The sequence below is a fragment of the Electrona antarctica genome (genome assembly GCF_951216825.1).
Source record: "Electrona antarctica genome assembly, chromosome: 24".
In the NCBI taxonomy this organism is placed as follows: Eukaryota; Metazoa; Chordata; class Actinopteri; order Myctophiformes; family Myctophidae; genus Electrona; species Electrona antarctica.
Genome location: NC_136803.1, coordinates 20,208,539 through 20,223,468, shown reverse-complemented (window position 1 = coordinate 20,223,468; position 14,930 = coordinate 20,208,539). Strand labels below are relative to the sequence as shown.

The 14,930-nt window shown below is 43.2% G+C and overlaps 1 protein-coding gene across 1 annotated transcript; it reads left to right on the top strand.

Annotated features, from left to right (window-relative positions):
- Positions 1–199: 199 nt before the first annotated feature.
- LOC306917431 (transmembrane protein 237A-like) lies at positions 200–14,060 on the top strand. The gene is made up of 16 exons (XM_079495651.1): positions 200–558; positions 1,063–1,112; positions 2,357–2,523; positions 3,450–3,595; positions 4,210–4,377; positions 4,486–4,564; positions 4,865–4,977; positions 5,521–5,575; positions 8,513–8,606; positions 9,402–9,559; positions 9,882–10,008; positions 10,630–10,821; positions 11,954–12,027; positions 12,468–12,555; positions 13,589–13,710; positions 13,934–14,060. Exons 1-16 carry the CDS (start codon positions 487–489, stop codon positions 13,996–13,998), a joined length of 1,770 nt encoding a protein of 589 aa, XP_079351777.1. The 5' UTR covers positions 200–486; the 3' UTR covers positions 13,999–14,060.
- Positions 14,061–14,930: the final 870 nt, after the last annotated feature.

Below are 14,930 nucleotides of genomic sequence, written 5' to 3'. Positions count from 1 at the left end.
GTTTAACGAGGGCGGCGCAAACAAGAGCTATTTTAAGGCACGTGTGCAACATGACAACCGTTTAAAAGTATTGTACAGTGACAACTAAAGTCTTTGTAATGTTTATGTTGTACTATTACTACAAAACAATCTAAAATGGTATTTAAGATCATTAAAGCTGAGCTGTTGCCTGTATTTCTGCCAACTTGCGCTCCAGGACTTGTCCCCATTTGCTCTTTGCCAATAGAAGTCTATGTAGGAGAGCCGCCATTGGACTGAAGCCCCATGAAGTGAACGGAGTTGTCGTAACTCTGTCTTACTCCATGGCTGATCTGGGAGGAAATAGGTTCCTACTAGTCCGTGTAGTTGAACTCGGAGAGATGGATTAGTGACTAACTTGCAGAGTGCGTAGACGTGGTAACAGTCATCTGACCATGTGAAAGTCCTACTCCTTATAGTCCTGCACTAATTAAGAGTTAATAAAACGTTGTACTTTGTTTATAAACCATGCTGGACTTTGCCATCTTCGCTGTGACATTTGTTGTCATTCTGGTTGGTGCGGTTCTCTATCTTTATCCGGTAAGTTCGTGAAACAATAACAGCAGTGTAGTTAGCCTGATAGCAAACAAACGAACCCCCTGCTACTGCTTTGTGTCTAAAACGGTTTGTAATGGAACTTTAACATCTGGAAACCCAAAACAGATGTTTTATCATTATCTGGTGTGCTCATCATCTGTTGAAATGTAACAGAAACGTCCTGACCCTGTGACCCATATATAGCCTACTGTACTGTATGTATGTGTGTCAGTGAGAGAGATAAGTTGTGTGTGCGCGCGCGCGTGCGTCCGTGCGTGTGTGAGACTTCTCTGGAGTCGTTTACATAATATTTCGTCTACAAACAAATCAGTTGAACCTCTTCCATATGTCAGCATAGTCTGCATGCTCACATTTTTATTTAATGTGTTAGGGTTTTTCTTACAAAATGCATATGGTTACAGAGCATACACTGCAACATATAGGCCTGCATTTATTTTTAAATGAATGTGTTTCCATTGTGGCTCTTTTATCTGCTCACCATTCCAGTCATCCAGGCGTGCTTCTGGCATTCCAGGTCTCAACCCCACAGATGAGAAGTAAGTTCACTTTATTATTGATTCATATTCTTATCAGGGTGGGAATGTAAGTTAACACATGGTGTTATGAAGTAGTGTTTGGTTGGATTTAATTAATTGAAAACAGGGCTGCAACTATCCTTTTCTATACTTTTTGCTTATGACCTTGCGATACATCACTGAGGATACGTCCCAGGTGCATCCATGTGATATTCTTAGTTTTTAGTTATCTTATTTATAGTGACTCATTTGTAAAAATGCCAAAACAACGTTGTTCAAGTGGGACTAAAAGATCTAAAAGACCATCCCGGGATCCCGGGATCAATGATCATTACACTTGACTAGAGTCATGAGATTCTATGTTGCTGTATTCCATGCTAACTGCTGCAGCCTTAGTCTGGAGCCCATGCTGGTTAAACAGAACAACAGTACAGTCAAGGACGTGCACACATAGACATCAAAGGGGGCTTCAGATCCTGTCCTTTTGCCCGTCTGCAAAACAACTGCCCTCTTTCCATGCCAGCATTCTAGGAGAATAGATCTTTTCCGAAGTCTCCTGAACTTGAACACAGTATTTTGCATTGAACAAATGTATTTAGAAATCCATGTCGTACACCGCATCTCCACTAGCTAAAGACCGTTATCACCCGACAAGACCGCAGTTATCAGTTAGGATCAGCACGACTTTTTCGGACGAGTATGCGCATGCTCTTCCAGTAGTTCTACATGAGTATTTTGCTTGATAATCACTGATGTCCTGGTCAAGGTTTCCCCCTGGTGGACGTGTCATTTCCAACTATTGTCGGGGCATGGAAACTAGGAGCTACTAATATATACTATTCTCTGCCTATCGGGACGTAACTCGGACGGCGCTGAGTCGGGTCTGGTGGCCTTCGCAAAGCTCGGCACGGCGACTCGCTCGGCTAGCGCCTCGCTCGGCGGTGCCTCACGTAGCTCAAGGCCACCAGACACTGCGCGCCTCCGTCAGGACATCAGTGATTATCAAGCGAAATACTCACGGAGAACTACCGACTGAGCCGTTGGGTCGGCAGAGCATGCCCATACTCGTCTGAAAAAGTCGTGCTGATCCTAACTGATAACTGCGGTCTTGTCCATTGATACCAGTCGAAACGGGTGGAAAATAGTTGATGTAGTGAGCTTGTAGATCTGCTATTTTCGCAATTTTTGTCCAAAAGTGCCCTAGGGGATTTCAGCCCCTGCCCCTCTAACACAGTGGTTCAGAACAGTGTTTCCTCTCTTGTCAGGGATGGGAACCTGCAGGACATTGTGAACCGGGGCAGTCTGCACGAGTTCCTGCTAAGCCTGCACCAGGAGTTTGGACCCGTGGCGTCGTTCTGGTTCGGAGGCCGGCCGGTGGTCAGTCTTGGCTCTGTGGAACAGCTACGACAGCACATCAACCCCAACAGGACCAGTGAGTCGGGAGATCCCATTCTGGACGGGAACCCCTTTTGGTGTTTTTTAAGCATTATGTTATACTTTAGCTATTGAAAAATAGATCTACAAGCTGTGCCGCGCTGCGAGCTTGTAGATCTGCTATTTATTTTAATCTTGAAAATGTGGCGCACACCGCACATCTTTGAATATATATTCTTTCACAGCGAACTTTATAACTCAAATCTTTGCTTCTGGGGATGTCCCTGTCTGGAACAACATATTTTCAGATGGGGGTCCGTGGCCAAAATACAGATCATTCTGGGGATCCTTGACATGAAATGAAATTGACATAGAAACAGGTCTCAGGTCTAAATGGGTACTTAAATCACAATGAGACTTTGGTAGATATTTGGGTTGTGTAAACTGTAATGAATGGATGAAACGGCTCTCAAAGTCACTGTCTTCATAGCACATATACAAATTGTAATCAAAGCAGATTCTGTCATATATAAAATCACAAAACCATCTTCCTGTTGAGTTGACTAATTAATTGGGCTGGACTGGACTGGACCAGTACAGTAGATCTGTATCTTCAAGTAGTAAAACACAACGGGAAGTTAAAAATGCCACTCAAATAAAAATACGAATGCCGTCTGGCAGAATCAGATTTGTTTTCCTCCTTTTATATATTGTAAAAGAGTGACTTTGAGAGCGGTTTCACCTGCTGTGCAACGTAAGCCATTGAGGGCTGGAGACTGTTGGGAATAAATATATCAATGAATCAGCTGAGTAACTATTGCAGATATCTCACCAATATTTGGAGTTACATCATGGCAAAGTAACATTCACGCTGCATGTTTATTATCTTCAGAACAACAACCATAATTTGCCCTTGGCTTGTTCTCTTTTGAAATGGATATAAAATGTTTCTACGTTCGTTTCCTTTTGTTCGTCCCTCCCCAGCGGACTCCTTCGAGACGATGCTGAAGTCGTTGCTAGGTTACCAGGCGGGCGCGGGGGGCGGGGCCACAGAGGCCATGATGAGGAAGAAGGTGTACGAGAACGGCATCGACAACACGCTGAAGAACAACTTCCACCTCGTCCTCCAGGTTGGTGGGCTGGAGCTAGAGATGCTCCGATAATCGGCCAGCGATCGGTGATCGGCCATATCGACCGATATTCACTCTGATCGGTGATCGGCATTTACCCTCTCTGTGATCAGCAATTTACCTTATCTGGAGAAACTGATCTTTTACACCAGTTAAGTGGTATAAATGTCAATCAGATATAGAGCATAATATCATTTTGCATTTTTGTGACAGGCCTAAACATTCTCCCCTTCCTCCCCCACACACAGTTTTGATGTGGGTTTTGACATATAATAATTTTGGAAGTATTATCCCTAGCTGGAGTGTAATTCATATGTAAAGAAGGACAACGATATGCACATCCCACGGTTTTTAAATACGGTGCTGGACCTCAAAAAATTATCAAATGAAGAAAAAAGTGGAAAGTCCGCACACCATATAATTCTGCTCCCCGTGCTCTTTATTTCAACCTAATGAAACAACCCGGGGCGGGGCGAAATATTGTTGAAAAGCGTACGCACCCCCTTTTGAGCGTGCCGAAAGTAGCCCGTCTAGAAGCCCAGAATGCGTCGTACGACAAAGTGTTCAGCAATGAGATAATCATTCCTGTTTTGTGCATTCCCTCTCTCTCTAAGCTGGTGGAGGAGCTGGTGGAGAAATGGCAGTCGTTCCCGCAGGGCCAGCACACCCCTCTGTGTGCCCACCTGCTCGGACTCTCCATGAAGACCGTCACCCAGCTGGCCCTGGGTCCGCGCTTCAAAGACGACGCAGAGGTCATGCGCTTCCGCAAGAACCACGATGCGGTGAGAAAATTAACACAGTGCTTGCTTCACCTGACAAATATGACATGTCATATTCTTTTTTTTAACTGGGTTGTTCCTTGTTCCTGACTGTCGCTCCTAATTCACCAGATCTGGTCAGAGATTGGGAAAGGCTACCAGGATGGCTCCATGGAGAAGAGCTCCAGCAGGAAGGGACATTATGAGAGCGGTGAGTGAGAGGAGGTTCAATACGTCTGTTGTCACTCTCTCTCTCTCTCTCTCTCTCTCTCTCTCTCTCTCTTTTATTATTTTCAGCAACGCACGGCATATAGAAACGCACAGACAAGGCAGATTACACATTAAAACCTAAGAGCTGACCAGTACAACCACAGTCTTATACCGGTCCGTTAGCCATTGAGCAGCTCCGCTGGAGCAGTTGGGGGTTCAAGTGCCTTGCTCAAGGGAACTTTGGCGGTGTTGGGCTAGGGTTCATGACATGTGGTTAACGAGAGCGTCTTGTGTTGTCCAGCCCTGTCCGAGATGGAGTCAGTACTGCTGTCTGTGACCAGGGAGAGGAAAGCCCTGCAGAGCCAGAGCGTGTTTGTAGACGCCTTGCTTCAATCCAGCCTCACAGAGAGACAGGTGAATACTAGAGCAAACGTTTTAAAGTCAAATCTTTGCTTCTGGGGGGGGGGGTCCACGGCCAATTACATATAATTCCTGGGGTCCTTGACATGAAATAGTGTGAGCACCACTGATATAGAAACTATATCTATTCAGAAAACTGCGATGATTTAGAAGACATGTTGTTGAATCGTACCTCAGGTCTAAATGGGTTAAAAAAATCACACCTGTGTGAACTGAGTGGTGCAACTACACACGTCACATTCTAACCATAGCAACCATGCTCGTTCTTTTGGTACGAACACGGGTACACGGGTACAAAGCCAGTTGTTGGAGTGGTTTGCACCACTCAAAAATACATCTTTAATGTGGGTCACAGATTTTGCTATTTTACTCACAAGCTCTTGTTATTTCTTCGTGAAATGATGCAATGGTATTAAAGTGGGGTTCAATCACATCACAAATGTGACGACTTATACTTCAAAATGTTGAAGTTGAAAGCCAACAGAGAAATTATTAAGTATTTTGACAGTGATAGTGTTGTATAATGAATCCTTTCAGATCATGGAGGACAGCATGGTGTTCACTCTGGCAGGATGTGTCATCACAGCCAACTGTAAGTAAAGTTTGAGACGGCTGCTTTTAAAGGAATACTTAAACCCCATTTGAATTACTTAACACATGAAGCCTTGTGGGTGAGAGTGTCCTCCCTGGGATTTAGTGCTATAATATTAATATTAATAATAATAATGATTTATATTTATATAGCGTTTATATAGCGTTTTTCTAGGTACCCAAAGTCGCTTTACAGAACAGAAGTAAAAACAATTTTATTAGAAAAACTAGTTAAAAGGTTAAAAACTAGAAATCAAAAAGGACAATTAATCGATTCAGACACCTATGCAATCTCATTTTGTGAAGAATCGTGCAGTTGGCTGTCCAATTCATTTTAGTTAGTCTGCTGTCTTTTTTAATACATATTTTCATGGAAACTATGAGAATCGTGTGATGATCGTGACCTCAATTCTTGTGGAGGAAATTTGATCAAGAATCGTGCGGCACTACTGGGATTGGGAGGTCGGGGGTTCAATCATACCAAAGACGGTAAAGATGTGACCCAATACCTCCCTGTTTGGCACTCAACATCAAGGGTTGGATAGGAGCTGTGACATACAGTAGCCTACTATCTAGTGTTGATTTCGTCGACTAAAACCAAGACAAAAATGTTCGTCGGCTACCTTTTTTCACTGACAAAAACTAAATGAAAACTAAGCTATGATGACTAAAACTATGACAAAATATACTGACAATTTCGTCAGCAAATAAAAACTAGACTAAAATGTTAGGAAGGGACTAGTGGACAAGCTATCCAGTATAAGTAATTTTACAATATTGGTTGCATGCAGAACATAGCCGATCTACAAGCTCACAACGCGTCGCTCAGCGACGCTGCCAAAAACAACACTGCTACTATCCAGTGTCATGTCCAGGGGGTGTACTTGTACAGTACATCATATGACACACTAGTGTCATGTCCAGGACAGGACAGGCCCCAGGGGGTGTACACAGCACTTGTACATCAAGCTGCCTCGCTAAAGTTCCGATACCGATACTGGTACTGGTACAATTGACACTAGGCTGAATGATTGCAACGGGAGCAAGTCTGACCCAACAACACTGCAGCAAATCGCCAAAAACAGCCGATCTACAAGCATAAATGACAACTGACAAGTATAGGTATGACAATTAAATTAAATTGGCGACAAAGGGGGTAAAATAAGTGGTTACTCAAGGAAAATAAAAAAGTACTCGGTACCGGCGAGTACTAAAAATTAAGTACTTAAATACTCGTACTCGGTCTGAAAAAAATGGTATCGGGACAACTCTATGCCTCTCTCTATGGAAATGGAAGTTGACCTACTGTATGTGCCACATCATGGCTCAGGAACCGTTGATTTCCAAGGCTGATTACTCACTGTATACTTATACTCAACCACTGGAAGCCTTGACGTTTTGTGTTTTGTGGCGCATTACTTCATGGTGACTGAATAAATTAAAAATCCAAAACCAAAGAAAATACTGGAATTACCTCACCCAGTGCCACGTGAAGCCTCCTGACGTCCTTTCTTTAACTATTAACATCCCTAATCGCTATTATGGGGCTAACATTCAGCGAAGATAGCAGATCTACGAGCTCAGAACACTTTGAGCTTGTGGAAGTATAATAGCCTAGTAGCCAAAAAGTGAACCCGGACATGTTGAGTACACCAACGTTTTATGTTAGAAATGTTTAGTATGGGTCCCCAGCATGTAGAAACTGCCGGATTCTAACTTGCATATGTTGAGCAATTTTCATAATTGGCATAATATGTGACCATACCATTAACAACCTATATAAGGCAAAATATTCAAAATTTCATTATGCTATATCTAGCATGTGATGTGTCAAACTAGGGGGTTTTCATGATGCTGAATCCAGCATCCGGCAGTTTCTACATGCTGGGGACCCATACTAAACATTTATAACATAAAACCTTGGTGTCCTACACACCTCCTTGTTTGTGTGTAGAGCCTGGGTTGGAGATGCGAGGCCTGGACAACCGCAGGACAAATGAGTTCAATGAGACGGCGACCTCCGACCCCGTGAATGAAGGACACCACAGAAGGAAAAAGAAGAAGAAAGTTCAAACCATAGGTTTAAATCTTAAATGTCTGTCTGTCTGTCTGTCTGTCTGTCATACCTCTCTAATGCTTTATGAATTCATGGAGGTGCACTGCATACGTTGGTTAGACATACCAACAGTCCTACAGTCATTAGTCAGATCATCCGTGCTGCATGTTAAAAAAATCACCCGTGGCTTCCTGTGAGGTTAGGGTCAGCTTATAATAATAATAATAATAATAATAAAGCTTTATTCATATAGCACCTTTCAAGAACAAGGTCACAAAGTGCTGAACAACAAGAGCATAGATAGAACATATCATGCATCAAAAGGCAATAGTACAACAACAAAAAAACACGAAATAATGGCACATCAGTGGAAAACAGATAAAAAAGGTGAAAAATAATAGAAAGAAATCACAACGATAAAGGATTAAAAGCAGCTTTGTAGAAATGGGTCTTCAGGAGTGATTTAAAACGAGGAACCGTCGACCGAGTCGGCAAGCCTGATCTCCAGTGGCAGGGCGTTCCACAGTGAGGGTGCACGGATTGCCAAAAGTCTTTGCGGCCTGTTTTTATAGTGAGAAGGGCTTTTCCCGAGGATCTCAACTCGTGGGCTGGCTCATAGGAGTCAAGTAAGTCTGAAATGTAGGACGGAGCAAGGCGGACCTAGCCTTGAAAGTCAAATGTATAATTTTAAAATGAATTCTAAAAGAAATGGGCAGCCAGTGGAGGGTGGCTAGGATGGGAGTAATATTGTCGAACCTTCTTGCACCTGTTAGGAGGCGGGCTGCTGCATTTTGGACCAATTGTAGTCGGTGAATGGGAGTAAAGGGAATTAGCTTAGGGTTTGGGGGCGGTGTGTCTGACTCATGGTGTGTCTGACTGCAGATGTTGAGGACGACCAGGCAGACCTGGTGAACGAAGACGGGCCGGAGCAGAACGCGGACGGGGAGGAAATTGTCAAAAAACCAAAGAAGAAGAAGTGAGTGTGTTCATCATGCAGACAGTAGCCTGAAAGAGACTACTAGACCTATTTCTGGGCATAGAGGGGCGGGACAAACTAGCGCCGACTTCCTATTGGTTCACCAACCTATGAGCCTACGCTCCCTTCCTCCTCCCCTCAAATTTGGAGCGACGCTCCTCTGCACTATATTATTGGTTAGCGAAATACAGAGAAAGAAATGACGTTGATGCTTTACAAATCAGTTTACATTCTCCGTGAATGAAACGAGTGTTGTGATTGGTCAGAAAAATATCGTATCCGGGGGAAATACATCTGAGGGGTGTTGCGGGCCGACACTTCCGCCGATAGCGTCTCTGGCCTTAGGTTGTGACCAGGCTTGCCGCTTTTCCCTTCGCAGATGAGTAAGGCCGGGACCGAGGCTAGGCTCATCCGCTTTTTGTTTTCCTTTTGAAAACAAAAGGCCTCTCGGTCCGGAGGCTATGCAGAAAGCAGAGCATCATCAAAGCTATAACTATCCTCTACACTGAGCATCCATGTTTTCACGTAATCTGTCCAAAAAAACCCCCAAAAGAGCCAAAAGGTAACGTCAAGATTCAAATTCACTCAAATTTACTTTTTCTTTTAAGATATCACAAAATATGACAAGGTACCTTGGTTTAAGAGACTAATATCAGTGAAATATAATGAATTGGAATGGTGGTTCCTTTATTTGTGATGACACACACACACACACACACACACACACACACACACACACACACACACACACGCACACACATCTGACAATGTCCCTTCCGATGTCTTCCAAACCAGGAAGTCAAAAGTCACAGAGTCGCAGCTGCCTGCCGAGCTCGACGTAGAAGCGGATGACATCATCACGGATGATTCTTCCTCGATCCCCCAGCATTCCCTGTTCTCGGCCCCCCAGGGCCAGAGCAAGCCGGTGGGGAAGGGGTTCGTAGAGCGGACAAGTGAGTGTCTGTGATCGATGTCATGAAATCTGCCTTCTATCTAGGAATGTGTGTGTGACCGTCCTCGCTGTATGCCCGAATATGGAGATCACCAATGTCATAAGAAAATGTTCTGAACAATGAAGTGACATGAAATGAGGCTGGTGGTAACACAGACCTTAGTTCGTTCAATTTGAGCAAATTTGCAAGATGGAACAACATCTCACTCTATTGTACTGATTAATTTAGACTTGAGATTAATACAATCACTGACTGCTTTAGTGTGTGTGTGTGTGTGTGTGTGTGTGTGTGTGTGTGTGTGCGCGTGTGCGCGCATCTGCAGAGCGTTTTCAGCCAGCAGAGCGTTATGACAGGGGGGGGAAGACCAATCACCAGTCGGACAACTTAATGGAATTGCAGTCTCTCTATAACACCAGAGACGTGGCACTCAGAGTACACACAGGGTTCAGGTGTGTGTTTGTGTGTGTGTGCGCCCGTGCAGTGCCGTGCACCTTTTATTCTTGTTCCAGTTTTGTCTCCATCATTATGTGGCTATATCCACTCTCCGTTTCTCCTCCTGTCTCTCCATCTCTCTCCATTTCTCTCCCCTGACACGGTCCCCGCCCACCCCAGAGTGTAGAGTAGGAGAGTAGCGACACGCTTTGATCTCGCCGCAAAGCGGGTGCCTATGGGCTATAGTTCCAAACATTGCTCCTATGGCTGGAACTATCCCATTGAGATAGAATGAGCACTTCCGTATTCCATTGTTACAATGGGAGTCAACGCTAGTGTCGCCACTCTCTTACTATATTTCTCTGGCCCACCCTAGAGTCGGGTTCTGCTTGACGTTTTTTCCTAAGGGGGAGGTTTTCGTTAATAGCACTGTCATAGAATGTCTTGCTCTGGGTGGGATCTCTGTCGGTCCTTTGCTCTACATGTAAAGTGTCTTGAGACAACTTGTTGTGATTTGACACTTTAATAAGATTGAATTGAATTGAATGTGAGTGCGTCACTGTATCAGTGAAGAAGCACACACCATATCCGTAGACAGATGGTAATGAAAAACACTTCTCCTCCCTTCTCTTCTGCAGGGATCTAGGGGTGTTCTGTCATGGGTTCCTGGCCGGCTACGCCGTGTGGAACACCATCATAGTGTACGTCTTGGCCGGCCCTGAGCTCACAGCTCTCGACAACCTGCTGGAACACTACCACAGCCTGGCGTATCCGTCGCAGTCTCTGCTTTACATGCTGCTGGCAATTAGCACTGTGGCCGCCTTCGACAGGTACGCTCTCCCCTCTCCTACGCACGCTGAAACTAGCCGCCCTAGTGCAAGCTCACCAAGGCCCCTTTTCCACCAGGGTTGAACCGGCCCGGTTCTTAGTCCATGAGTCAGAGCTCCAAAATTGGAACGTACATTATGCATTGGGTAAAAGCATACCTATATTAAATTGTTTATAGGGTCAATATAAGTCAATTAATATATTATAACAGTTCCACAGTAGTAGCTTTTTCATATTTTACAATTTCAGAAAACTAAATTCAATAAATCATTATCTTTGTGTAAGTAATCAATCGGTTTCATGGTGATAACTATTAATTACATTTTTACCTATTCACCTGTATAGGCTACTATAGGTGAAAATGACTAAAGCTGTGATAAATATGACAAAGCTACGGAAGGGTTTATCATATCTTAATTTACTTATATTGATCCTATAAACAATGATCCTATAAACAATTTAAAATAGGTATGGTTTTGCATAATTGCATAATGTGTAATTAACGTTCCAATTTTGGGGATCTGGCTCATGGACTAAGAACTGGGCCGGTTCAACCCTAGAGGAAAAGGGGGCAAAGTGTCACATTGCGATGCGTATCATGCGTTGATTAGCTATTTTCGCAGATAGTATGACAGAGTACAACTTAAGCCCAAGGGGGAGTTGTGTGTATGCTCCATTTTAAATACATGTATTATAATAATAATAACAAAAGCGTTGAGAAAGAATCATCTTCCATCAATAGAGCGATATGGTCTTCAGCATTCAGTACATCAGTAGGGTGGGGCCGATATTAATAATAGTTTTTTTCTATACAAGGGTGGGCAGCATTTTCAGGCATGAGAGTCGATATTTCCAAGGCTGGTCACATGAGATCCACCATCACCAGACTGTAAAAAATATTAACCACCACTTTTACATCATATTATAGGTTGCTAACAGTTTGGGATAAATTATTATCTTGCTTTCCTAACTGTCTCTGACAATTCTGATGATACAAAATTATGTGAGGGGAAAAAGCTAAATTGTTAAATAAAATAAAAGTCCATTGCTTTAAAAGAGATGTGTGCATTGTGTACAGTATGTAGTCACACACATTGTTGAAAAATGAATTCACATACTGTGTTTTCTGTTCAGGATGAATCTGGCTAAAGGCCCCACGGCTATGCGGGAGTTTGTCACACTGGACCCTGTGGCGCTGGCAGCATTCTGTGAGTCTTTAGTTCACACACATTTTAACAGACATGCATTTATTTGAATGAAAAAAGGAATATCCGCACTCTCTAGTATAATCTCGATTGTAGTTTCTTCTTAACTTTGTATTTATAATGCACACACAGCAGCAGCCGAAAACGTCTGGGAACTTAGATTATGATCCCTATGACCAACCAGTCCCAAGACCAACCAGTAGGGGTCAGCAGTGACAACACTACACAAGTGTGTAGGGACATCAGGGAATTGGCATAACGACTAAAATGGGGGGAAAGTTGGCAGAAAAGAAGGAAGGTTTTCACAATAATGTACTTCTCCATTTTGTTTAGCATTCTGCTCGTCTCTATCCAGCTTACACTTACTGTGTCCCATTTGCCTGCCTGGGTGTGCACGTGCATGCGTGCATGTCTGTCTGTGCATCTTTCCGTACAACCTACAGTTTATTCCTCTGCCCTGGTCCTGTCTCTCAGCCAGCAGATGACCAGCGATCGTATCAACCTCTACGAAAGCCCCAATGTAACTTTGTGGTGAGTCAAGTCAAATCGAATGATCAAGTCAAAATGTCCTTTTAACTGGTGAGTTTTGTTGATACAATTGTTACAATTTAGGCATTTATCAGACGCTCTTAATCCAGAGCGATTTATAGTAAGCAAGAACAACAACCATGTGTTCCATAGGACGCACTTATAACATTTCTTTGTATGTGTTATTGATTCTGATGTTAGAATCGCTGTCTGTCAGTTTTCTTCGTCGGGTGGCTGGCATCTCCCTTAGAGATAGGGTGAGAAGTTGCAGTCATGCGACAGAGACTCGGAGTAGAGTCGCTGCTTCTTTGCCTGGAAAGGAGCCAGCTTAGGTGGTTCGGCCATCTTGTTTAGGATGCCTCTTGGGCGTCTCCCTATAGGGAGGTCCTCGAGGCACGTCCCCCCAGGAGGAAGTCACTAATGTTGCTCTGGAGAGGGAAGTCTGGAGCGCTCTGGTGGAGCTGTTGCCCCCGCGACCCGACTACGGATAAGCGTTTGAAGATGGATGGATGTGTTGATTTCGTCGACTAAAACTAAGACGAAAAATGTTCGGCGACTACCTTTTTCCACTGACGGAAACTAAATGGAAACTAAATAATAAGACTAAATATAATGAAAATTTCATCAAAAAACTAGACTAAAATGTTAGGAAGGGACTAGTGGACAAGGGATCCAGTATAAGTCCTTTTACAATTAGCTGCACGCTGAGAATAGCCGATCTACAAGCTCACAACGTGTCGTGGGCTTGTAGATCAGCTATTTTCAGCAAGTGTAAAAAACGGCATCAAGGCCCGCCAAAATACATTTTGTTCGACTAATTCAACTGTAGATTTAGTCGACTAAAAATCTTATGACGACTAAAACTAGACTAACACTAAAACATTCCAGGTGACTAAAACTAAATGAAAACTATTCAAGAGAATATGACTTAAAACTAAAAACAACACTGGATGGATGGGATGGATGGATTCTGGTGTTATCTCCGAACAGCTTTTGAAGCCGTTTTGACTGAATGTGCTCTCCCTGTCTGTCTCAGGCCTCAAGGCTCCGAGCACCACTTCCTTCACCCCTGGCTGACGGTCAACCTGGTGGTGGCGCTGTTGGTCGGCCTCGCCTGGATCCTCATCGCCACCCGGCCTGACATTGACCACACTGAGAGTGAGAGACGTGCACACACACACACACACACACACACACACACACCCCTTTTCCTAATTGTAAGCCTATCTCAAAGTCTTAACCATAAAACCATAGAACAACCATTTCTCTCTCACTTGTCTGTTTCTCAACGCACATGCACGCACGCACGCACGCACGCACGCACACACACTTTGCAAAAAAAACAAACGAAAGTAGCATTCACGTCTGTTGTGTTTTTCAGGGTACCTCATGGAGATGGAGATTAAACCACCTGAATTAGAGGACAAAAATGAAATGACTGCATGAGACAAAGAAAATACGCAATTACACATTTCACACACCTTTGTACTATTTAGCATATTTTTTTGGCAGTACATTAGTTTTGTATTTTAATCTTTAATCTGTATATAATGTTCACCTTTTGAAATATAAGATTTTATCCAACTGCAGTGATGACTGTGCTTCGTTCTTATATTCTATTGAGCTCAACAGTGAGATTTCGGAATTAACCCATTTTGGGGCGGGAACCCCTTTTGGTGTTTTAAGCATTGTTATACTTTAGCTATTGAAAAATAGCAGATCTACAGGCTCATAGCTACGAGCTTGTAGGTCTGCTATTTTTGGAGAAAAAAAATTAACTCAAATCTTTGCTTCTGGGGGTGGGGGGGGGGGGGGAATCCCTGGAACAACATATTTTCAGATGGGGGTCGGCGGCCAAATTCATATAATTTTTTGGGTGCTTGACATGAAAAACCTTGAGAACCACTGACATAGAAACATTGTTGGTTTTTCAGAAAATTATCAGGATTTAGAAGACATTTGTAGAATCGTCGAAATTTAAACGTTCCATTTCTGTCCTCTGTAGAGAGGATTTCATTATTTATCAGCCAATCCAATGTAGACTTACCACTAGGTAGAATCCTGGTTGTAAAATGACGATATGCTCCCGTATAGAAGCCAGGCGTCTGTATGCAATCACTATTTAAAAAATACTGGTGTAAGTTCTTACAGAGAAATACTCTACTACAAAGCCTAAAGAGAAATAAGAATACTGCAGTCAGGATACTGTGTGGGGTCAGTTTTTGCATCTCCATTTTCTCTCTGTTAGTCCAAGGGATTTATAACTTTGTTTTGGACTTAATTTAATTGTCTAACTATGTCTATATAATATATATATATATATGTATATACACGCGCGCACGCACACTTGGTAACATTTTTTTTGTAATAACTTAAGT